At 41.7% G+C, this 25,128-nt stretch overlaps 1 protein-coding gene across 14 annotated transcripts in view; it reads right to left on the bottom strand.

The window, feature by feature from the left end:
* The window catches only part of DOCK9 (dedicator of cytokinesis 9), a 165,131-nt gene that overhangs the window by 121,488 nt on the left and 18,515 nt on the right, over positions 1 to 25,128 (bottom strand). For 10 of the 14 annotated variants that reach the window (XM_078391404.1, XM_072994669.2, XM_072994664.2 and 7 more), the window contains exon 1: positions 17,174 to 17,934. The exons of the other annotated variants lie outside the window; for them this stretch is intronic. In XM_078391404.1, the coding sequence (XP_078247530.1) occupies positions 17,174 to 17,335 (162 nt within the window). In that variant the 5' untranslated portion in view covers positions 17,336 to 17,934. Of the gene's footprint in view, positions 1 to 17,173; positions 17,935 to 25,128 lie in introns of those variants that run through there. 14 annotated transcript variants of the gene reach the window in all.

Consider the following 25,128-nt stretch of genomic DNA (forward strand, 5'->3'; position numbering starts at 1 on the left):
TGAGTTGCCTTTACGAATCTCCTCCCATTACCACATCCTCTCCTTGGCCGCAGGTTGCCATCACTGGAGTTGGGGTGTCCATCAGGGAATTAACACAGTCCCCAGCTACCTGATGCATCATAATGATAGTTTACACTGCTGACTACTGGTTAATGTTTAGGTGCCATTCCCTCTTAGAGATGCTGCTGTTGCTCCTTTTGCCTCTTGCTTTTCCAGAGTCTTCTCTCGGTCAGAGTGGGCCCTACCAGCTGTTTGCAAACTTTGGCCTCCACCTCCCTGGATCCCATCATCTATCTTTGCCTCTGCCTCCTCCTTCTCTCTAGGTCTTGCTGCTCCACATCAGCAACCATCTGAGGTCCAGGGGTTGCAGGGAAAAAGCAGGCAGCCCACCAGGGTCACCAGTAGTGACCCCCTCACAATATTGTAGCACTCCAGTCCTCTGAAGATGCCGGCCACAGAGACTGGTACAACGTTAGGAAGAACAACCTTCAGAACATGGCCAAAGAGCCCGAAAAACCCACAACAACCATTAGATCCCGGCCGTGAAAGCCTTCGCGAATACAGAAATTCTTTAGTTTAAACTTCATGCAAAACAAACATTCACAAACTGAAATCCTGTTGTGCAACTACATGAAAGGCATAACCTGTATGAGGAAGGTCTCTTTTCCAAATGTGAGGTTTGTTTACAACAGACAAGAGCCTCGTGGCACAGTGGTTAAACTGCAGTACCGCAGCTTAGACTCTGCTCACATAACCTGAGTTCAATCCTGAAGGGGAGCTGAATTGTCCCCAGTCAAGGAATCTCCTTAGATATTATCTGCTGTACACTGAGTCACACAATGCACTATGCAACAAATGTCTACAAATTTTTTTTTTAACCTGAGGCAATTTGCCTCCAAAAGTTATGCCTTTTGCACAACGTGGCAACTACAGTGGTGCCTCGCTTAACGAGCGCACTGTACAACGACGAATACGTATAGCGATCCCCTTTTCAGGATCGCTAATGCGGAGGCATACCGATCGTTCCAATGGGCAAAACTCGCATAGCGACGATCGGTAAGCATTTCGCTTACCGATCTTCGCTCTGCGATGCCCGCGGATCAGCTGTTCGGCAGTTCTAAAATGGCTGCCGGACGCCCGAAATGGCCGCGCGCAGCGTTTCGCGCCCTCCCCTCGCTTACTGAGGGCGCGAAAATGGCTGCCGCTATGGAGGAAACTTCACTGAACGATAAGTTTAGGGCCCATTGGAACGCATTAAACAATGTTTAATGCATTCCAATGGGATTTATGTTCCGTTTAGTGATGTTTTCACATAGCGAGGGTTAATCCGGAATGGATTAACCTCGCTATGCGAGGCACCACTGTATGTGGAATTAAGCAAGCTTCTTTCAACCTCAGCTCTTGCCATCAGCAATATGGGTAAAAAGTGGCACTGACTACATAAAGTGCTCTGAAAAGCAGTAACTTAATATTTTAAAAGCAACAACCAAAAATGCAGTTTATCAAGTTGCTCAGAGCATTTACCATGGCCACCAAGTAGTCAAAATATTTATCCTTGTTTTCACATCAGTAGATTCCTATGAAAAGAGCTGAATATTCTGACAGTGGTTTCCTTTTTGGAACTAGCAGTTGCCAGGCCTAATTTGTACTACAGCATCTCTGACATGACTCACCTATTCTCTCTGCTGCCCCATCAGAGAGCAGAACTAATTAAAACTGCAGGCAGTTTTAGGTCTACTTCCCTACACAGGATCAGAAACTATTATTATAGTGATTGCATTCTCTACCATCAAATATCATGGTCACGGAGAACCCCCAGTGAAGAAGTAAAAACAAAGAGAAAACCAAAATATTGTGCCACCTTTAAAACTAACATTCATTTCCATGTGAACTTTCATGGATTAAAATCCATTTCTTCACACACAGAGCGCACAACAACTGGGCCACACACAGGCTTATATCTGTGCACACTCCACACTGTGTGGGGTGGGATCCAGTGGGAAACAAAGTATGAAAATCATATTAAAACCCCTTGTAAAGAACTTTCAAGATGAAAACAGCATTAATAACAGTGGCAACAAACATTCAAGGTGGTGAGCCCAGTAAATGATCTGGGTTTTGCAGAAGTGAATGGCTGTGCTAAAGTCAGGATTTTTGGTTAGGAGCACACTGGGATGAAGTGAAATAGGAAACAGATTATGAGTATTGCATATTAACAAGGATGTGGTGGCGCTGTGCTGCAAGGTCAGAAGACCAGCAGTCGTAAGATTGAATCCACGCAACAGAGTGAGCTCCCGTTGCTTGTCCCAGCTCCTGCCAACCTAGCAGTTTGAAAGCATGCAAAAATGTGCGTAGATAAATAGGTACCACCTCGGTGGGAAGGTAACGGCGTTCCGTGTCTAGTCGCGCTGGCCACGTGACCAGGGAAACTGTCTTCGGAAAATGCTGGCTCTATGGCTTGGAAACAAGGATGAGCACTGAGCCCTAGAGTGGACATGACTGGTAAATGTCCAGGGAAAACTTTATCTTTACCTATTGAATATTAACACAGATTAATTTCTCCTTAAAATGAAATTACAGTAGAACCACAGTATCTGCAGGGGAATAGTTCTAAACCCCCCTCCCACGGATAAAAAAAACCCACAGAAATAGTGAACACTATACATAGCATGGTCTCTGGCTCACTCTAATGACAATTCAGGTAACTACAGTACACTGTGAAAATGCCTATAAACACATACTTCTGGGGGTTTTAAAAAACATTTTCAGGCAACAGGCAAGTGAATCTGCTAATACTGATCCCACAGATGTGGGGGTCCTACTGTATAATCCTTTGTTGTCCATCTCACGTGTCACATTCCCCATCATCACAATTCAGCACTAATACCACTTGAAAACACAAGTCATTTCATGTAATGTCTTCACTCTGTCAGCGCATGACAGCTTCCAAAACCTAACTGTGATTTTTAATATACCATTCTCCAATGTTCAAAAGTCCTCTCCTCACAGCAGTTTTTAAACCACTGAAACCTTTCTTACCTTTAGCTGGCATAATAATGTATTTTTACCCTTTCCATTTCAAAAGCTTTGGGAGGGTTATGTTTCAACAGTATATACACTGATAGTATGAAGAAGAATTTATCTCCATAGTTATCCTTCAATGATCATACAGAGAATGAATGATTCATTCCTAGTTCAAGAGGGCCATTCTTGCTGTGGTGCCCTGATCCACTGTGTGCAGAACTCTTCTTCCATCCTCAAGGACAAGAGAGGCAATGAATCATCCCTATAACCTACAAGGGGAGTCACCAACTTTCCTTCATGGCAGGAAGAGGAAGTTCCCAGAAGATGAATGCAATTCAGATTTGCCATACAAATGTTCAGCAAAAAACAACTGTTACTGATCTGAAAATAATGATTCCAGCATTAAACAATTAATTCTGTGGACAATTTAAGTATGTTTGCTTTCAAAAGGTGTTGGCATCAGAAATGGAAGCAAACAATTCAATTTCATTTTGATGAACAGATTCATTTCACAAGTAAAGGATGCATAGAAGCTTTTATGCCGAGCATTCTTTTGTTTTCACAGAACGGAAATAAGCAGCACGTTTTTACAAAGTATATCAATATTAAAGGATGCAGCTGCAAAAGAGGAATTTTTTAATAAACCTAGAGAGTGCCTTAGTAGAAAATGAATGACATTTTCTGCAGCCAGTACAGAAAGAAATCATACATTTAGAACAGTGCCAGCTTTTGGAGCACATTGCATGATGTTCTAGTTAGCAAAAGTTTTTATTTTTTATTTTATTTCGCCTCTGGAACAATCTACCTCCTGGGATTCGCGGGGCTCCCTCACTGGGTATCTTTAAGAAGCAATTGAAGACATGGATGTTTCGGCAGGCCTTTCCTCCAGACAATTCCTGATGTTTCTTTTCTTTTCCGCTGCACTTGGTTTCTATTTTTGTAAAGTTTTTATTATTTACGCTGTTGTATGTATGTATACTTTTATTACCTGATGTTAGCCGCCTAGAGTGGTCCTGAGTTGGCTAGATAGGCAGGATATAAATAAAATAAATAAATAAATAAATAAATAAATAAATCAATCAATTAAATCAATCAATCAATCAATAAATAAATATAAATATAAATAAATACATAAATATAAATAAATAAATTTTCACTAGTGTGTCTTGGCCAAGACAATGACACATAAAAAGTTTGTAATTTTGCCTCTAAATGGATTATTATACTTGAGGCATGGGAAAGGCTTATTTACTATAAAATGAGACAGTAACCCTTTAATAGCCATAAACTATCCTGCTTTATTCACAGTCAGTAGTACGTACTGTACAAGGTTACACCTTCCCTTACTTTTCCAACACATATCTATAGACAAAGTGGGAACTAGTGTAGAGGAAATTTTATTTTTTCTGGGTTGGTATGCAATATGAAAGGATTAACAATAGCTTGAAACCTACACAAACTATAGTAGATACCAGATGCTGGCATTATTTCAGGAAATAAACTGACTGGAGTAGAATGTGGTTATTCTCTACAGGGCCTCTATTTTGTGGAAACACTGATAGGCTATAACTTTTATGAAATAAAATATCAGAAGCCTTAATATTTAGCCTCAGTTGTGATGAACAGATGTTTCCAATGAGAACCCTTTTTCTGTACAGCAGCAAGAATGGGTATATATGCAAGATGCTGAAAAATGACACCAGAAAGGAGAGAGAATGGGTGGATTATAAAAAAATTTCTGATTTTTATTTAAAACCAGATTTTAAAAACTAATTTAAAAATTCAACTCTGATTCTCCTCTTAATATAACCTAATTTTAAATAAAATATAAATATAAAAAAGAAAGGAGAGAGCTGCATACAACCCATGACTTCACAATACTTCACAAAGCACTCATGAACTCACAGGGTGGGGGATCCTATGTCTGTTGATCCTTCTACTTACTGCCAACCTCTGTGCCATACACTATACTGTTACATGATGCCTCTCATCCTACCAACCAGTTTTTTGAAAGATGGTGCAGACATTGCAAATGGGTACCAGAAAACCAATGAAAGCAACTCATGATCTTTTTAAATTAAATGTGTTTTAAAAATTGCCTTACATATTCATAAAGTGTACAAACATGTCTTACAAATTTATGACAGTCTGTTTTTTTTATATACAAAGGAAAACTGAAGAAAGTATCTCCATCAGTCATATAGTTAAAAACTCATACATTATGGCAGGACATTTACTGTCCACCATACAGAGAACATTGGTCTGCCCAGTAATTATCAGTCATTATATGTGGTTGAAATTGTTTACTTTTTATGAGAAAGTTTTTTTTTAAATGCCGCTTTTGTTCTATTGGTACATCCATTAATGTACAAGGTATCTACACCATGGTTGTACACACTGCTATTACTAAAAATAAATAATTACAGAGCTACAACATCATTCCGTAGAACAGACCCCCTGAAATGAATGACTGCTAAGGCTGGCACAGTTGGTGGCAATCCAGCAGCAATTGTTGACTATTAAAGGCTCCCCTCCCCCCCCCATCCCAAGGTTCCCAAAGGCTTTCCAGTACAAAAGGGAGACCCAGGAAGCCTCAAAAGATGAAATGGGTGGGACAGGAAGCTTTCAATTCAGTTATCTTATTTCCAGTGCCAGATCTGGTTTACAGCAGCATAACTTTATGTAACAGGATTAAAAGTCATTTGGGGAGCAGGGAAAATGAACTGCCTCTCCAGAAGCTGATCAGGACTCAGAAAGCAACAAGCAATGAACCAAACTAAAACAAATGTTGCAATAATTAATATGTATGTTAGACTTGGACTATAAGAAAGCAAAAAAATGGAGACAGTCAAAAGCCACTGGCAATGGTGCGGCTAAATAAATAAATAAATAAATAAATAAATAAATAAATAAATAAATAAATAAATAAATAAATAAAACAAAACTTCTGCTGTCTGTGGAAAGTTTTAATAAACTTTTTATCAATTCCAATAGCAGAAGAGCAAGGGAGGTTACTTTTGCTGATTTCTCTTTTATATAAGTCCCACAATGTTCTCCTGTGACCACAAACTAAGGAAAGAAGAAAATATTCCTTAACAATACATAGGCAGCAACAAGCAAAAGAGAAACAAGCGGGAAAGCTGGAGTTGTATCTTTTACATGCCACTGGGGCAGGGTGGGGCTTTCCATCCTGAAGCTTTTCATTTCTAGAATTTCTTGGATGACATCTTGTACAGGAATTGAATCCATGTGTCTGGATTTCATCCAGCATACAGTGGAATCCATCCACTGTCTCCTTAAAAAAAAAAGATTTCACTAAAGCTTTCAAACTTTAATGTTTTCAAGATAATACATTCTACATTAGGAAGTCACCAAGATGTCCAAAAGAATGCTGGTTGAAAAAGCAAAACAGCTTTGAAAAATATAGAAGCCTTGCCCAAGTAAGAACAGAAAGAAACACAAACTCTGGTAAAGCAAACATTTCCCTCTACCCAAAGACAGGTAGCATACAGGTTTCCAGATGTCATTGGATTGCAATTCCCAGGGTTCTTCACCATTGGCTATGTTGCCTAATGCTGACAGGAGTATAGTCCAACAACGCTTTTGGGGCGACATAGTTCCCACCCCTACTCCAATCCAAACAAAACGTGTTGAATTCTACTCTACTCTACTCTACTTTATTCATAATAATTAAAATTAAATATGGCAAGTAAAACAGTCAAAATAATTTGGAAGTGCTCAGTCCTTAAGAACATGCAAGATTTTTAAAATGATAGTTCTATCACAATTTACCAGGGATTGAACAAAACAAACTGTTGCGCTGTAAATAGGTTTCTGAGTCAAATAGGCAGCCATGGCTAATTATTTTTTTATATATATATTTAATTTATATCCCACCTATCTAGTCGTGGTGGACTATTCTAGGCGGCCAAAAACAGAGATAAAATACAATAACATAAAACAGCATAATTACAACAACAATTAAAAATAGGGAAACAATAAAGGAGAGAAGAAAATCAAAAGTAATCTGGAGAGAAGGCCTGCCGAAACATCCAAGTCTTTAATAGGTTCTTAAAGGTGCCCAGCGAGGGAGCTCCGCGAATGCCAGGAGGTAAGTTATTCCAAAGGCGAGGAGCCACCGCCGAGAAGGCCCTATTTCTTGTTTTCTCTTTTCGGGCCTCCCTCGGCGTTAAGCTCCTCAGCCTCACCTCCTGGCTCGCCCGTGTGACCCGGGTAGAACTTGGTGGGAGTAGGCGTTCCGCCAGGTATCGAGGCCCTAAACCGTTTAGGGCTTTATACGTAAGCGTTAACACTTTGAAGTCGATGCGGAACCTGATGGGCAGCCAATGCAATGCGGCCAGAGTGGGTGAAATATGTTGGAATTTTTTCACTCCACTGAGTAATCTGGCCGCCGCATTCTGCACCACCTGTAATTTCCGCAGCAACCTCAAAGGAAGCCCCACGTAGAGCGCATTACAGTGGTCTAATCTTGAGATTACGAGTGCGTGTACTAAGATGGTGAGCGCCCCCACATCCAGGTAGGGCCGCAGCTGGGCTATCCGCCTGAGGTGAAAAAAGGCGGTGCGGACCACCGACGCCACCTGTGACTCCATGGAGAGCACCGGGTCCAGATGGATCCCCAAGCTGCATACACCATCCTTTGCAGGGAGAGTCACCCCCCCAAAAGAGAGGGAGTTTCCCAAATCCCCAACTGTGGGAGGGCCCACCCTCAGTACTTCCGTCTTGTCCGGGTTCAGCCTAAGCCCGTTCTCCTGCATCCATTCCAGTATAGTCCCCAGGCAGCGCTGAAGGCACAGAATGGCTTCTCCTGCCGTTGGCGAAAAGGAGATGTAGAGCTGCGTGTCGTCCGCATACTGGTGACACGAAGCACCACACCCCCTGATGACCCCACCCAGCGGCCTCATATAGATGTTAAATAGCATTGGGGAGATAATCGACCCCTGTGGAACCCCACAATTGAGGCTCCACGGGGCCGATACTCTCTCCCCAAGCTGAACTCTCTGGGGGCGGTCCTCCAAGAAGGAACGGAGCCAGGACAATGCCAGGCCACCTATTCCCAACTCGGAGAGCCTCCCCAGGAGGATACCGTGGTCAATGGTATCAAAGGCCGCTGAGATGTCGAGGAGGACCAACAGGGACACTTTGCCCCTATCGGCCTCCCTCAATAGGTCATCACACAGGGCGACCAAAGCCGTTTCTGTGCCGTGGCGCGGCCTGAAGCCCGACTGGAATGGATCCAGGGCATCTGTTTCATCCAGGAGCGCTTGAAGCTGGTCGGCCACCACCCTCTCGACTACCTTGCTAAGGAAAGAAACACTGGCGACGGGCCTGTAGTTGCCAATTTCGTCCGCCGCCAAACTAGGTTTCTTCCTGATGGGCCTAATGAGTGTGTCCTTCAGGGCAGATGGAAATCTGCCCTCAAGGAGAGACCCATTTATTATAGCCGTGGCCCACTCCGTTGTTAGCGGCCTGGTTGCTTTGATTAGCCAGGCCGGGCAAGGGTCCAAAGAGGAGGTGGTGGCACGACAGCGGTCAAGCGCCCTGGAGACAGTGTCAGGCGTAACAGGCTGAAAGATGTCCTGTAGATGTTGAAATAATTAAACAAGAATAGTGCAGGAGCAAAAATGACATCCTTTTAAAAGAAGACAGAAATGAGTAGGGTTCCCAAAGTAGTGCCTCATGATCTGTGCCACTTCTTGAAAAATGGCCTGCGGTTATGAAGGAGCATGAAGTGGATACTGTACATATACAGCATCTTCTAAATGATTTGGAATTGAAATGACCCAAGAGGACTATGAAGTGCTACAAAATCAGATGAAGAGGCAGCAAAATGGCAAATGATGTTCACTATAACATACTGACCCATCTCTGTGGCAAAGGGGGGGGAACCCTTTTGATGAAGCGATACAAACTAACCAAGATATATCTTGGAGTTGTGGTGGATATCTCTCTTGGATACACATCTGAATGTGATGAGACTGTTTGAGTGTGTCAAGGAAGCGGAGACAAATACCATCAGGAAGCTAGACTCCACTATATATATATAGATGGGGTCTCCCAAGGCAGAATAGCCAAAGCTGAGACACTAGAATAAGATGCATCAGAATGGCCAAAGATGAGATACCAGATCAAGATGCATCCATCCTCAGGAATCAGTGGTGACATCAAGAGAAGAGATTTGATAGGGTGGAAAAATTCTTGAAGAGCAGCTACTTTGCAGCAGTAGTAATGGAAGGTGACATTCAAGATAGCTCCTGTTAGTACTGCACAGAATCTGTTAATGATAAAGCACTTCTGAATACCTGTATCTTGAAAACTCTACAATGAGACAATACAAAATTTAATAAGAAACAAGATATAATAGCGGAAAGCCTCAATCTCAGCCTCACTCAGCTACTGAAAAGGAACAAAGAATAAGACAGAAAGTACTCTTGTTAATAAAGCAACCAGATTAAATTTGAAAGAACATCAAGTTACTGATGTGTACAGACACAAAAGCAAGGTCGGATACTGTACAACACACTAACTAGAACATGGAATCTGAGATGTATGAAACAAGAAATGAAATCAGTAAGTATCAAAATATGGAACTTGTATACACTGTAATATAGTATATGGTGAGAAAACTAAAGTAGACGGGAACAGAACATTTCCAACCAGATAACTGCTAAATGCTTTACTCTAGAAATTACAAATGCAGAAGAAATGGTGTGAATCCATCTCCCAAGTGACAGTCCTTCAAACTGTTGAACATAGCTATCATATTGTTTTTCTGTCTCTTCTCCTCCAAGCTGAACATACTTAACTCCCTCAAATCCTCCTGTTAGTAATGTTCCTCTAGACCAGTGATGGTGAACCTGTGGCACACAGAGACGTCTCCCTCGGCACGCAAGCAGAGTGCTACTCCCTCGCTACCCCGCTACACCCCCACCCCTACCCCGCCCCTGTAGCTGAACCTCAAACTGCAGCAGCATCAGCCACCTCTTCTTGCTACCTGCCTTGGTTGCTGCACTCCTTCTTTAAGAGATCGGAGATAAGGTGGCTCGATTGGTTACAGTTGTAGAAGGGCCCCCGGACAGTCTATCCGGGCCTTGTGAATGGCTGCTTCCACCCGGAGGTGACTGCAAGCAGGACGAGGGAAAAGCTCCAATTAAGAAGGGAAGGAACATGCGACTTCATCAAGCTTGTTTAAATGTATGTAGAAAATGGAGGGAGCGAGGGGTGTGTGTGTGTTTGTGTGCGCGTGTGTATGTGTGTGAGACACAGACAGACTCAAAACTGTTAATCTCCACTGCATTTAGCTCTGCAGTTTCTGCTGACAACAGCAGAAGTCTGAAGTGTGTAGTAACCATGTTTCTCTATTTCTCATCCCCAAAACAGGCAAGAGTATCACAGTTAATTCCCAAAATCTGAATCCCAGTCTTTCTGCTCCTGCTCCTATTTTGACTGCAACACCAAACAAAAGGTCTTACAAACAAAAGACTGGGTTTCTTTATTGAGTCAATCCATCTCACATGCAATCTTATTCTTTTCCTACTGCTTTGCACTTTTTCCTGCATTGCTGCCTTTTCCAATGAGCTTGTCTTCTTATGATGCCACTGTAGTACAGTACCCTTCGTTTGGTTATTTTAGCTTATAGTGAAAGTCCACAATTAATTTGTTTTGCTTATCTTTTGGACAAGTCATGCTATCTGTAAAACTCTATCCCAATACTACATTTCAAATAAGTGAAATGTGTGTATACACTTTATGTAGTGTATAAAATGTGTATTAAAAATCTGCACTCCTATATATAGCTGCTTTTCTGAGGGTGGCTAACTTTGGAGGAAACAAGTTCAGGATTTCAATTTACTTCATAAGCTTTATAAATGCTGTTGTTGTTTAGTCATTAAGTCGTGTCAGACTCTTTGTGACCCCATGGACCAGAGCACACCAGGCCCCCCTGTCTTCCACTGCCTCCCGGAGTTCGGTCACATTCACATTGGCCGCTTTAATGACACTGTGCAGCCATCTTGACCTCTGTCATCTCCTTCTTTTTCCTTCACACTTTCCCAACATCAGGGGCTTTTCCAGGGAGTCTTCTCTTCTCATGAGATGGAGCCTCAGCTTCGGAATCTGTCATTCCAGTGAGCACTCAGGGTCTATTTCCTTCAAAATGGATAGGTTTGTTTTCCTTGCAGTCCAGGGGACTCCTAAGAGTCTCCTCCAGCACCACAATTCAAAAGCATCAATTCTTCGGTGGTCAGCTTTCTTTATGGTCCAGCTCTCACTTCCATACAACACTAGTGGAAAAACCATAGCTTTGACAATGTGGACTTTTGTTGGCAAGGTGATGTCTCTGCTTTTTAAGATGCTGTCAAGGTTTCTCATCATTTTCCTCCCAAGAAGCAGGTGTCTTTTAATTTTGTGGCTGCTGTCACCATCTGCAGTGATCATGGAGCCCAAGAAGGTAAACTTTGTCACTACCTCCATATCTTCCCCTTCTATTTGCCAGGAGGTGATGGGGCCAGTGGCTATGATCTTAGTTTTTTTGATGTTGAGCTTCAGACCATGTTTTGTGCTCTCCTCTTTCACCCTCATTTTCACCCTCTGCCATCAGAGTGGTATCATCTGCATATCTGAGGTTGTTATTTCTTCCAGTATGTCCATTTCCTCTCATTACATTTAATCTTAATTTCGTTTTGGGATTCATCCAGTCCAGCCTTTCATATGATGTATTCTGCATATAAGTTAAATAAGCAGGGAGACAATATACAGCCTTGTCGTACTCCTTTCCCAATTTTGAATGAATCAGTTGTTCCATATCTCGTTCTGTTGCTTCCTGTCCCACATATAGGTTTCTCAGGAGATAGATGAGGTGGTCAGGAACCCCCATTTCTTTAAGAATTTGCCATAGTTTGCTGTGGTCCACACAGTCAAAGGCTTTTGCATAGTCAATGAAGCAGAAGTAGATGTTTTTCTGGAACTCTCTGGCTTTCTCCATAATGCAGCACATGTTAGCAATTTGGTCTCAAGTTCCTTTGCCCCTTCGAAATCCAGCTTGTACTTCTGGGAGTTCTTGGTCCACATACTGCTGAAGCCTACCTTGGAGGATTTTGAATATGACCTTGCTAGTGTGTGAAATGAGTGCAATTGTACGGTAGCTGGGACATTCTTTGACACTGCCCTTCTTTGGAATTGGGATGTAGACTGATCTTTGCCCTTCTTTGGAATTGGGAGGTAGACTGATCTTTTCCAATCCTCTGGCCATTGCTGAGTTTTCCAAACTTACTGGCATACTGAGTGTAGCCCCCTAACAGCGTCATCTTTTAAGATTTTAAATAGTTCAACTGGAATGCCATCACCTCCACTGGCCTTGTTGTTAGCTGTGCTTTCTAAGGCCCACTTGACTTCACTCTCCAGGATGTCTGGCTCAAGGTCAGCAACCACACTATCTGGGTTGTCCGGGTGCATGTGTTGCTCTCAAACTAACAGCATATGGGCCAAGGTTTGACAAATTATCAGCATGCATACAACATCAAAAATTACATTGTGCAAAAGCATGCCAAGCTGAGTATCCCTTATCAAAAAATACATTCATATGATTATTTTTGAAGTTTGTATAAATAACCTGGCTTGTATTACTTTAATATTTTTTTCCATTTACTAGAGTTAATGGTTATTTTTCAATAAAAAGTGTTTGTATCATTGAGAGATCTGTTATGTTTTGAAGACAAACGGTGATGATTAGTTCAAACAACTGTATGTGTTATTTTTTCTAAACTAAAACATCTGTATTCAGATTTAATTGCAGTGTTGGCAGTTTGAAATAAATAATTTGGTTTTGTGTCACCATTTGGGCACTCAGGCTCAAAAAGGTTAGCCATCACTGCTCTAGACCTACTGTAGCTTCTCAATATCCTTTTCAAACAGTGGTGCCCAAATCTGGACACAGTGTTCCAGATGAGACATGACCAATGCAGAACATAGTGGAACTAATACAGTACTTTCCTTGATCTATAGTTCTATGGATGCAGCCAAGTTCAGTATTACTTTTTTTTGTTGTTGCTCCTGACTTATACAGTATTTGCATTGCAGTGTACTAGGACCCCTAGATTCTTTTCACATATACCCATCCTGTATTTATGTCTATAATTTTTTCTTCCTAAATGTGGAATATTTTTCATGCTAAAAACTAATTTTGTGTGCTTGTTTCAGTTCTTCCATCTGCTAAGATCATAATAAATCTAGATTCTTTCTTCTGACATTAGCTACTCTTCCCAACTTGATGTCATCTCCTCCTCCTTCAATGAAGCCTCTTATAGGGATATTGTATAGTACTGTGCCTCAAACAGAACCTTGCAAGAGCCCACTTATCACTTCTGTTCACGAATAAGTGCAGTGGACGTGAACAGATGCTGATCTTGATAGAGAGAGATGCAAAGAAGAAGAAAAACACATCGTACTGCATACTCTACTGTTAGATAGCATATTAGAAGTACGATAGATGAGAAGTGGGTGTTTTTAATGTCTATTTTTGAGTGGCATTTGCTGGTACTGTAAGAGACAGTGGATAAAGAAGTTACTATAAACAAAGAATCTAAATGTTGATACATCTCCACTTCAGCAAACACTAAGAGGCATTGTGTTTGGCAATACTGTACTGAATGAGATGAGTTAGCATTATTCTAGTTTAGAATACAAATACATCTATTATTGTACTTCACTCATATTTGCTTATGAGAAACACTACAAGAAAACCATTACAGTGGTGCCTCGCTTAACGAGTGCCTCGTTGAGCGATGGCCCCTATGGGGTTTTTTCGCTTTGCGAAGATCGCTAAGCGATTCGCTTAGCGATCTTCGCATAACGAAGCCGGGGAGAACAGCTGATCGGCGGTTCCAAAATGGCCGCCGGAAGGTCCGCACCGCATTTTCGCGCCCTGCCCTCGCTTAACGAGGGCGCGAAAATGGCGGCGCTATGAAGAAACATCGCTGAACGGTGAGTTTTCAAGCCATAGGAACGCATGGCTTTTTTAATTCCGTTTAGGGATGTTTCGCTATAGCGAAGGTTAATCCGGAACGGATTAACCTCGCTATGCGAGGCACCACTGTATTTGTACACAGAATATCTTATGCATGTTTTTGAAGACCAATAAGACATATCAGTTTTTGAAATAAGAGCAGTAATTAAAACAGAAAGTTCAGAAAGCTGTGCATATATCTATCCTCCACTCTGGATATTATGAAATACAGTGGTGCCTCGCTTTACGATTGACCCGCATTACGACGTTTTTGTGATTGCAAAACGATGGTCTGAATAGGGTTTTTTTGCTTTGCTTTGCGATGATCGGTTCCCTGCTTAAATCTGTTCTTCACTTCCACTGTGTATTCATAAGGGATTTGGTTTAGATTATACCTGACTAGCCCAGTGGTTTTTCCTCCTTTCTTCAGTTTAACCTTAATTTTGCTGTAAGAAGCTGATGATCAGAGCCACAATCAGCTCCAAGTCTTGTTTTTGGTGACTGTATATGGCTTCTCCATCTTTGACCGCTATAAATAAATAGTTTATACAAAAAGAACAGGTATGTAATAATCATCCCACTAACTTATTCCCTAGAAATTACAGGAATAAAATCCTTCTTCAGGATAATCCATTCTACCCTTCTCATTTTGATCCCAGATAGAACCATTTTATACTCATATTCAAGTTACAAATGTGTGTGTTTTTTTTCAAATTATCACATTCACCTTGCTTCAAAGAGCACCAAAATTTTTCATGCCTTAAAATGTTCCTATAACCAGATTATTTCCTCTTCAAAAGAGAAATGGCAGAATTGTATCTGTTGATGTGTGAGATTTAAGAAAATTCAATAGAGAGCCTGTCTCCTCCTTGTAAACTGAACTTCTCTTTACCAAATCATATAACTGTAAACACCTTCTTAAAATATTCTGGATTCAAACTGGTATTATTATCTCCAGTACTGTATGTGTTTAAGTATTTCATCTTCTCTTAATGCATTCTGGGTTGACACTATCTTTGAAAAATGTGTGTCAGTGTCCTTGAAGAATGAAACTGCAGAGTGCAAAACAATGAAATCAGATTGCTTTTTTTTTAGTATGCATACCGTAAACAATATAAAATCAGTCTTATGCATATTATGTTCGGTCATAGATTGTTTCCAGTTCAGTTGAAGGTGTTGATCATTAGCTACAAAATCCTGAACTATAAAGCCCAGGATATACTAAAGACTGCTACTTCCCATATAAACCTGCCCAAAACTTAAACATTTTTTCCAGAAACTCTGGCCTAAAACCAAAATCTCACTAATAGCAAGCAACAAAACAGAAGATTCTTCCCAGTCCCTACTGCCTTCTATGCTGCCCAAAGAGTAACTTCAGTAGGTGCACGGTGGAACCGTATCCCCTCCCAGTTCCACTAACAGAAATACCCTTTGGATTTCTGCTGCTTGTCACACCACCATGAGAAATAAGGTTGGGGTGACACAGAACAGGCTTTTTATGTGGCAACCACCTTACCATAACACTCTCTTTCCAGTGAGGTCAAACTGGTCCCATCTTCACCAAGCATCTTTTTATTTTAAAGACTGCTTTGTTTAACTGAATTTTTGATGGGTTTTAAAGTTTTATTCCACTCTATATTTTCAAAATGGACTTACTATTCTTAATTTCAGTGATTTGCTCTTAAAATTCATGTCTCCCTGGGGACATTTTTGAGCAGAATTGCGTTCTATAAATGTGCTCATACATAAATCCATTTAAAAGACTCCTTACCGAAGTATTTCTTTTGAAGCTACCCTGTTTGCACTAAAATAAGGCCCAACCTGAAAATAAGCCCTAGTATGATTATTCAGAATGTTCTTAAGTCCTACTCTAAAAATACAGTAAGCCCTAGTTAAGTGAAACCCTGCCCTCCACCATTGTGCACCATTGTACAGCAACCAGAAGATGACATGACTGCATTTGAATAAATGTAGATGGTTGTACATGACAAAAATAAAACATCCCCTGAAAATAAGCCCTAATGCATTTTGGAGCAAAATGTAATATAAGACCCTGTCTTATTTTTGTGGAAACAGGGTACATTATCATATATAAATCAGTCTCCTTAAACATATTGATATTCACTACATCTTAATTCAAGAAAATTGCATAAAATATGTTAAATCTGAACTATGAAGACAATTTAACTTAAAACTGCAGGCTGACAAAAAAAAATCAGTTCCACCAAAATTAATGTAACAACTATCTTTCAGTATAACAAAGTGTATTGCAGAACATGTCATTTGAACTATTAGCATCTTGGCAAATTAACGAATCTTTTCTTTTCAAGCTAAAAGTCTTGTTAACAGCCATGTTTAAGACACAAGTTTAGAATCAAACAATGTATTCAGCCATAACTAACTTCAGAAGCCATTACAATGAATGTATGACATGTATATATTACATGGACGTTCAGAATATTAGCTGCTACCCTCCATCAAATGCTAGTGCAATAGGATGAAGCATCACTATACTGACAAACAGGTCTCATTCAATATATTTAGCAATGCCTATATAGAAAGTTCCATCTGAAAAGTTGACAACAGCCAAAATCCAATACAGTATTAAACTGCAACCAGAGTAGGTTCAGTGAATCATTGGAAGTCACAGAGAAGTCGATTCACTAAATCCTCTCTGTTTCAGTGGGCCTTTTCTAGTTATGACTTACTACTGGATTTCAGCCTTTACTTTCTCCTTCTTATTCCATGCACTTTGCACATGCTCGTAAACAATTTTATTAAATATATAAGCAAACTCAATAAATAATTAGATTTCTCCCACCCACACATCCTCTTAGTTGCAGTTTAGTAACATTTGCATCTTTAGTCATATACTGTACTCTGAATATTTGCATCAGATGAAAGACCTTACTATAAATAAATCTAAGAACATTTAATAGATACCAATCAATAGTCTATAAAAATGTTACTTTTAACAGGACAGGAGCAGCAGCATTTAAAATGTACTGATGAAAAAGGCATTCATAGCAATAAGAGTATATGTTGCACAGTTTCAAACACACCAGATATCAAATTTCTCTACATTAAATCCATTTTTAAATCTCAATTAATCAAGTTAACATTTACCAGGAAAGAATGGATCAATATCCCCGAATCTTCTTTTGTTAAACTACTTGTTGTATATTCCACAGCATTACTGTCTCCTTGATGTTTACAAATATACGAACAGTTCCTCTCAATAACTGTACGAATACCTTTAAATAAAACCACACTTGTCGTGCAACCCATTATAAATACACTACAGTTCACATTTTTAGACAATTGATCTATTTGCAGAATATATTCCTTTGCTTCAAAACACAGTCTTCATCACCATCTTCAAAAGTACAACAGCTAATATCTATATTAAATGTCACCGTATTGTAAGCTTGCTTAGCGGTGTGCTAAAAATCCTGTGGCAGTTTCAGCGAGAGCCACACCTCACCAAGAAGTCCTCTCTCAAATGGAGCGCTTTCTCAAAGGCTATTAATACAACCAGAAAGGAACAGAATAACATTGAAGAAAAGGTCTTGATTCCCATTTGGCATATATCATCGTGTCTTATTCAAGCAGACAAAGATACTGCTGCAGCTTCTACTACCGAGCACAAAGAATTCTCATCTGCTGCAAAAAATGCTCTCCCAGAATGCTTAGCTTAGAATTCGTACCAAGAGACGACGTTTCTTTGCCTGACCTAAATAAGGGGGTGGAGAGAATTAGTAATGCACTTAGAAATTCGCAGGAATCTTCTCTCTTCCACAAAAATTAAGATTTGGGGAAAACGTCTCACCTGCTGCTGCTATGGAAACACTAACACATGTCACTATACAAGTCTATTTCAAATGATCATACATGCCTGTACTTTTAATATGGAACCACTAGGGAGCATAAGATAGATTCTGCATGCTGCTTTTCTATGAAGGAAGAGATTGTATTTTTTTTTCATTTATATAAAAAGAAAAATACAGCTAAGTCATTCTTCAGTCTCATATCACTTCCAAACGGAGGTACATGTCTGTTTGGATCAGGTCCAAAACTGAATTTAAATAAAAATCGTTCTCATTTACTGAATGAGCTGCATTGAAATTGACAAACTGCCTTTGAACACCAGCTGAGATATGCTTTTCGTTAATGACCAGCGTAAATCTTTCTCTACTATAGAATAAAAAGATGTGATGATGCAAGAATTTTGTGGTCGGATCTCCTACTTTTTAAACACTGACCCTTTTCTTCTTTGCTTCTTTTAAAAAGTGTAAATAGGATCCATTAGGAGGGTGCCCTGATTTAGGGTTGCCCTTATAGCCCTAACTTAACTAAACTGCTTTTCTTTCTACAGAAAAAATACAGAGGTACTGTACATGTTTTTCCTTTTCTGAAGAGCATTTCTGGGAGAAAGATTTTCAATCAGCATGGGGGGGAGGATCTGATATCCCAGCCCTCTACAACAATGGTTCCCAACCTTTCTCACTTGTATACCCCTTGGCAGCCCATTTCCATACACTGTACACTTCCTATTAGCAAAATACAGTGGTGCCTCGCATAGCGATTGCTCCGTTGAGCGACAAAATCGCTTAGCGACGGAGTTTTTGCGAGTGCAAAAGCAATCGCTTTGCGATGGTCCCTATGGGGTTTTTTCGCTTTGCGATGATCACGGGGGAGCGATCATGGCAAAGCGACCCTTTTTTAACAGCTGATCGGAGGTTTCAAAATGGCCAAAAGGAAAACAAAATGGCCACCCGCTGTTTCTCCTCGCTTAAGAGGCAGCAAAAATGGCGGCGCTATGGAGGATTTTCGCTTAAAGGTGAGTTTTTAAGCCCATAGGAATGCATTAATTGCATTTTAATGCGTTTCTATGGGCTCTTTAATTTTGCTTAGCGATGAAATCGCTTAGCAACGTTTTTTTCGGAACGGATTAACGTTGCTAAGCGAGGCACCATTGTATTTGTAATTAATACAGTTGCTGTACTCCAGTACCAGCAAGCCAGTACTCGAATGTTGACGAAGCAGAGAAGATCGAAAGCTGAGCCTCTGAGAGGTGAACCGCCAAGCATGCGTGTTGTAGTGTAGTGGTTTCCAAACTGTGCATCACGGTGCCATGGGGCACTGGGAAATGCACCCAGGGACCGCATGGAATCCTCTCAGCCTTCTCCCCACCCTTCTCTCCCATACAGTATCTAAAGTATTATACATACATACATATTATACAGCAGTGGTCCCCAACCTTTTTCGGACCGGGGACCGGTTGGGGCGTGCGGGCTCTGTGCGCAGACCGGTTGGGGTTGCGGGGGCACCCCCACCCTCACGCGTAGGTGTGTCACGCTTGCAGGTGGGTGTGTTATGCTTGCAGAGGGGCGTGTCAAGATTGCTTGCAAGCATGACACGCCCCTTGCGCTTGTGCATGACACACCTATCTCTTGGGCGACCCCGGCCGGCCCGCACGATCCTGGAGGACCTCGAGCTGATGGGCAGTGCACCTGAGCCAGGCCTGCTGGGTCGACGGCTTCCGCACCCTCTTCGCCGAGTACTTCACTAAGGTGGCGGCCCTGGAGCGCCAGCGGGGCGTCAAGGCCTGCTTCCTCCTCCTGGCTCCTTACTTGCAGTTCCTCTGGTGTCTCTGCATGGTGTAAAGAGGGAACCTTGTACCAAGACTAGGTTTCCTGCTCTCCTGTTTGCAAGGGACCCTTCCCTGCCTGCCCCACCTCCACCAAAAATGCAGCTTCTCCATTTTTCCAAAAGTTGCTTCTCTTGGAGAAGTCGGACCACAAGGGTATTTCCTTTAAGCCAGTGGTCCCCTACCTTTTCCAAACCACAGACCAGTTGGCGACAGGCTCCGTGCACAGGGGGCACCCCCCCCACTCGTGGGTGGGTGTGGCGCACTCGCGTGCATGCACAGGTGAGCAGGGCGTGCTCATGCGCAGGTGAGCAGGATGCGCTCATGCACAGGTGAGCAGGATGAGCTCATGCACAGGTGAGCAGGATGCGCTCGTGGGTGGGCATGACACGGATGCGTGGATGGGCATGGCACACTCACAGGGCGCACCCATGCAGGTTTGTGGGGCACTCGTGTGCACTTGGGCAGGCCATGTGTGCATGTGGGCACGGGGGAGTGCATGCAGGGGGGGCGGGAGATCTGTCTCCACGGCCCTGTCCTACGAAGGCTACGGACCAGCAGCAGGCCGTGGACCAGGGGTTGGGGACCCCTGCTTTAAGCTATTTGTATATAGCATAGTGTTTGGTTCCATCTAGTGGCTAGTCCTGTTAATACACCCTGGGAAAGAGTGTTCGTGTGTGGGGGAGGGGGTTGTTTTTGTTTTTATTATTTTTTCAAGCAGTGGAAAAGTGAAGCCACAGGTACAGTGGTACCTCAACTTACGAACTTAATCCATATTGGAACGACGTTTGTACGTCGAAAAGTTCGTAAGTCGAAGTACCATTTCCCATTGAAATGCATGGGAATGGAATTAATCCGTTCCAGCATTTCAAAAGGCAAAAAAGGAGGGGGAAAGGGCTGGAAATCCCAATTTCCCGCCCTTTCTCCCTGCCTTTTTGGCTTCGGAGGTCTCAAAGTGCTTCCTCCGATGTCAGGGGGGAAACCCTTTGAGACCTCCGAAGGTGCTGATTGCGGCGGCGGGATAGCGGGCAAGGTAATTAATTGTTTGAAATGAAAGTATATTATCTGAAGTATCTGAGTGTATTCCAATTCTAAGATTTATAGATCTGAAATTGTTAACAACTCTTGATTCAGTGTTGCAGATGATTAACCACTAGAGATGGAAGTATTTGTATTCGTATATGAATATTCCCGCATAGGTGAAGATAACGAGGGTCTGGCACCATGTGGCCGGCCAGTCCACTCACTGATGTGCTAATGCCGCAGGGTCCATGCTTGCATACTATCACTCCAGAGTGGTCACCGAGCCACTCTTCAACCTGGCAGAAAAGCTTGTCGTCCCGCCTCCTGCCAGGAGTGGCTTGGCGATAACAATCTCCGGAGCAACAGGACGGCAGCGCGGACCCCACAACATTAGCACATCAGTGAGTGGGCCCTTATTAGCTCCACCTGTGTGGGGGTATTCGTATTCGTATACAAATACCCCCATCTCTATTAACCACCATTTTTACTAAGGCTGAAAGATAAACTAATACGATTCTGCAACATGGCCGGTAACATTCATTATGTGGCACTGGTTCTAACAATATTGATGCATACAGTGGTACCTCGCAAGACTATTACCCCGCAAAACGACAAATCCGCATGACAAGGTTTTGTGACCGCCATTGTGCTTTGCAAAACAGTTATTCCTATGGGGGAATTTCACTGGACGACATTTTGGTCCGTGCTTCCCCAGACGCTTTTTTCCCGGGACCGATGCTTAGCAAGAGGACGATTCAACAGCTGATCGGCGGCTCCACAAATGGCTTCCCTAGGGTGTTTGGGACCGATGCTTAGCAAGAGGACGATTCAACAGCTGATTATAGCATTTATTGGGGGAAAAGAAAATAAACAATTGCTGTTGGTTTGTTTTTCAGTTGGCAGTGCAAAGCAGGCTACTGAAAAGTAACTAAATACCGTGTACAGAATGCTGAAGAGAGTTGGGAAAGGTAAATTTAGGTATGCTTGGTATGCATTTAGGTGCTACAAAACACAACTGTCTCTGCTTTCAAATACACAAAGTATTTGCATCATTGCAAATATCACTGCATCATTCCCTTTATGTGTTCTGTTCTTAGTCCATTATTTATCATACGTATTCCACATAATGTTCTTTGGCTCCTCAAAATTCTTATTTAGCACTCAGGAATTCAAAATATTTTCCCATCCACTCTAATCAGGATGACAGCTAATTCATCTCAGGATTTGTATTCTTAAGCTTAAATAGCACCTACTACTACTACTTCTTTTTAAAATTCTTTATGCCTGCGTGGTATAAATGTTGTTCTTTTAGAAAGCATTATTTGAAAGTAGATCTTAAGTGTTCTGATGTCAGCAATACCTGTTAATAGAAACAATTTGGTTTATGATGTACTACTTTAAAATAGTATGGATACCACTTATAAAAATTAAATAGTAATATATACATCTTTCACATTAAGTCCAGGAATTACAAATCTTAAATTATTTAGTTATAGAGTACTGTGTTTTAGCATATGATCAATGTAGTATCTTATTGAACATGCTTTCTTATCACTCCATCTAGTGGTAAGAATATATTCATTTTCAATTATGGACACTACAATCCTACAATCCTGTTACTTGGAAACAGATCACACTGTATTGAATGGGGCTTGCTCACAAGTATGTATACACAGGAGGACAGAAGACTTAATGCAAAGCTAGATAATACTTTAGGCAACACTGAATTATTTAAAACTGTATGGAACAAACATTAAACCTAAATTCCCTAAGAACAGCTATGTTAATCTGTTGCAATAAAAGAACAAAGAACTGTACAATATGTTTACAATTAATAGGTTATAGCACGATGATTGTATCATGGCAAGAATATGAGCTTTTATGGACACATGGCTCACCTTCTCAGCTGCAGCCATGTTCACATGAAAATGAAAGCTTGATAATAGGCATCCCTGGATACTGTGAAAACTCAAAGAGTTCTAAAGCAGGGGTCCCCAAACCCCAGCCCATGGACCTGTCCCAGTTCGTGGCCTTGGAAAGACTGGGCCGCCGAAACAGATCTTCGAGAGCTGAAGGAACACACATATGCTTGCGCGCCACACTCCCACCCACCCACATGCATGCAAAAAAGAATTAAGCAGTTCCGTTTTCTCCCTGTTGCCTGCCACCTTCTTGTCATCTTCTCCCACTAGTGGGTCAACCATTTCCTTGACTTTCTCTTGCTCCTTACATGTTGAAAGAAACTTTTTTGGCATTTGTTGCTAGTCTTAGCTCATTCTGAGCCTTATTATTATTAGTTTTATTTATATGAGGCATTTCTCCCAACAAGGGACCCAAAGCGGCTCACAACATTCAAATTCATGCAATTTAAAAACACAATAAATATGAAAAGCTAAATTAAACAATATATGATTTAAAATACAATTAAAAGATTAAAACATGAAAACATTAAAAAGATTAAAATTATCTGCTAAAATGGGGTTCAGGGATTCAGTTATAACTGTTAAAAGCCATTAAAAGCCTGCCTGAAGAGATGGGCCTTTAGCTTTTTTCGAAAGGATAACAGGGAAGGGGGCATCCTGACCTGTATACAGTGGAGTCTCGACCTAGGAATGGCCCCACTTACAGACTTTTCGACGTACGTGCAGCTCCAGCTGCAAAATTTTGGATCAACTTGCAGCCGGAGCTTCGACGTACGGATGAAAAATGCAGGGAAAAAGGGCGGGAAATTCAAACTGTTGGTGGCGAAGAGGCTGCTTCTTTAGCTCTTTTGCCCCAACGGTTTGGAAAAGGGAGGGAGCCAGGCAGTGGGGGAGAAAGGCAGGAGTCGATCTGGTCTTTCTCCCCCACCGTGCAGCTTCTCCACTGCTGAAACCACCATCAGGTGCAGCGCTTTGGGAGAAGCCGCGCGGTGGGGGAGAAAGACCGGATCGGCTCCTGCCTTTCTTCCCTGCCATCCGGCTTCTCCCAAAGGGCTGCCCCGATGGTGGTTTCAGCAGCGGAGAAGCTGCCCGGTGGGGGAGGAAGGGCTGGAATGTATTAATGGGTTTTCAATGCATTCCTTTCGACCTACAGACTTTGACCTACGGACACCATTCCAATACGGATTAAGTCCGTAGGTCGAGACTCCACTGTAGGGCTTTATAGGTAATGACCAGCATTTTGAATTGGGCTTGGAAACTGATAGCCAGTGCAGTTCTTGTAAGAGGTGCATTACATGCTCCTTGTAGCTGACTCCAGTGTTTTGCACCAGCTGAAGTTTCCGAACTGTCTTCAAAGGCAGCACCACATAGAGCATGTTACAGTAATCCAAACAGGGTGTAACTACAGCATGTGTTACTGTAGCCAGATCCAACATCTCAAGGAATGGGCGCAGCCAGCACACCAGTTTTAGTTGTGTAAATGCACTCCTGGCCACCACCGAAACCGGACATCCAAGCTTAGGGATGAATCCAGGAGTACACCCAAGCTGTGGACCTGAGTTTTTAGGGGGAGTGTAACCCCATCCAGCACAAGTAGTATGCCTATTTCCTCATCTGCCTTCCGACTAACCAGGAGCACCTCTGTCTTGTCTGGATTAAGTTTCAGTTTGTTTGCCCTCATACAACCCATTACTGATGCCAAGCACTGGTTTAGAGTCAAGACAGCTTCCTAACTCCATCCTTGTAGATTCAAGTATTTGCTGGTATTCTGTTCTACCCTGTTTCCCTGAAAATAAGACCTAACCTGAAAATAAGCCCCAGTTAAGTGAAACCCCACCCTCCACCACTGTGCAGCAACCAGAAGACGATGACATGACTGTATTTGAATAAATGTAGAATCTTGTACATGAAAACAATAAATCCCCTGAAAATAAGCCCCAATATATTTTTGGAGCAAAAATTAATATAAGACTGTCTTATTTTCGTGGGAACATGGCAGTTACAAGCCCCTTTTTCAGTTTTTTATACCTATCCTTTTTGTCCCTTAGCTTGTCAGAGAACTCTGTGTGCATCCATGCCAGTCTTGTCAGACGTCTCTTGTTTTTCTTTCTCTGCTGCATTGTATTGATTTGGGCCTTTATTATCTCACCTTTCAGGGTTTCCCAAGCATCCTGAACTATTTTCCCCTTTAGGATTTCCATTCATGGAATCTTTCCTATTACATCTCTTAGTTTGTTAAAGTCAGCTCTCTTAAAATCTAGAACATTAGTCTAACTTGGTATAGTTACTCTTGCCTGCATGATGGTGAATTCTAATATGACATGGTCGATTTCTCCTAAAGTTCTTACAATTTCCACTCTCTCAACTATTTCCTCCCTATTAGTAAGTATTAAGTCCAGTATGGCTGACCCTCTAGTTCCCTCCTCCACCTTTTGGATGATAAGTTGTCAGTCAGGCAAAAAGCAAAGCATGCTGCTTATATACCG

The sequence above is a fragment of the Pogona vitticeps genome, chromosome 3, assembly GCF_051106095.1.
Source record: "Pogona vitticeps strain Pit_001003342236 chromosome 3, PviZW2.1, whole genome shotgun sequence".
Classification (NCBI taxonomy): domain Eukaryota; kingdom Metazoa; phylum Chordata; class Lepidosauria; order Squamata; family Agamidae; genus Pogona; species Pogona vitticeps.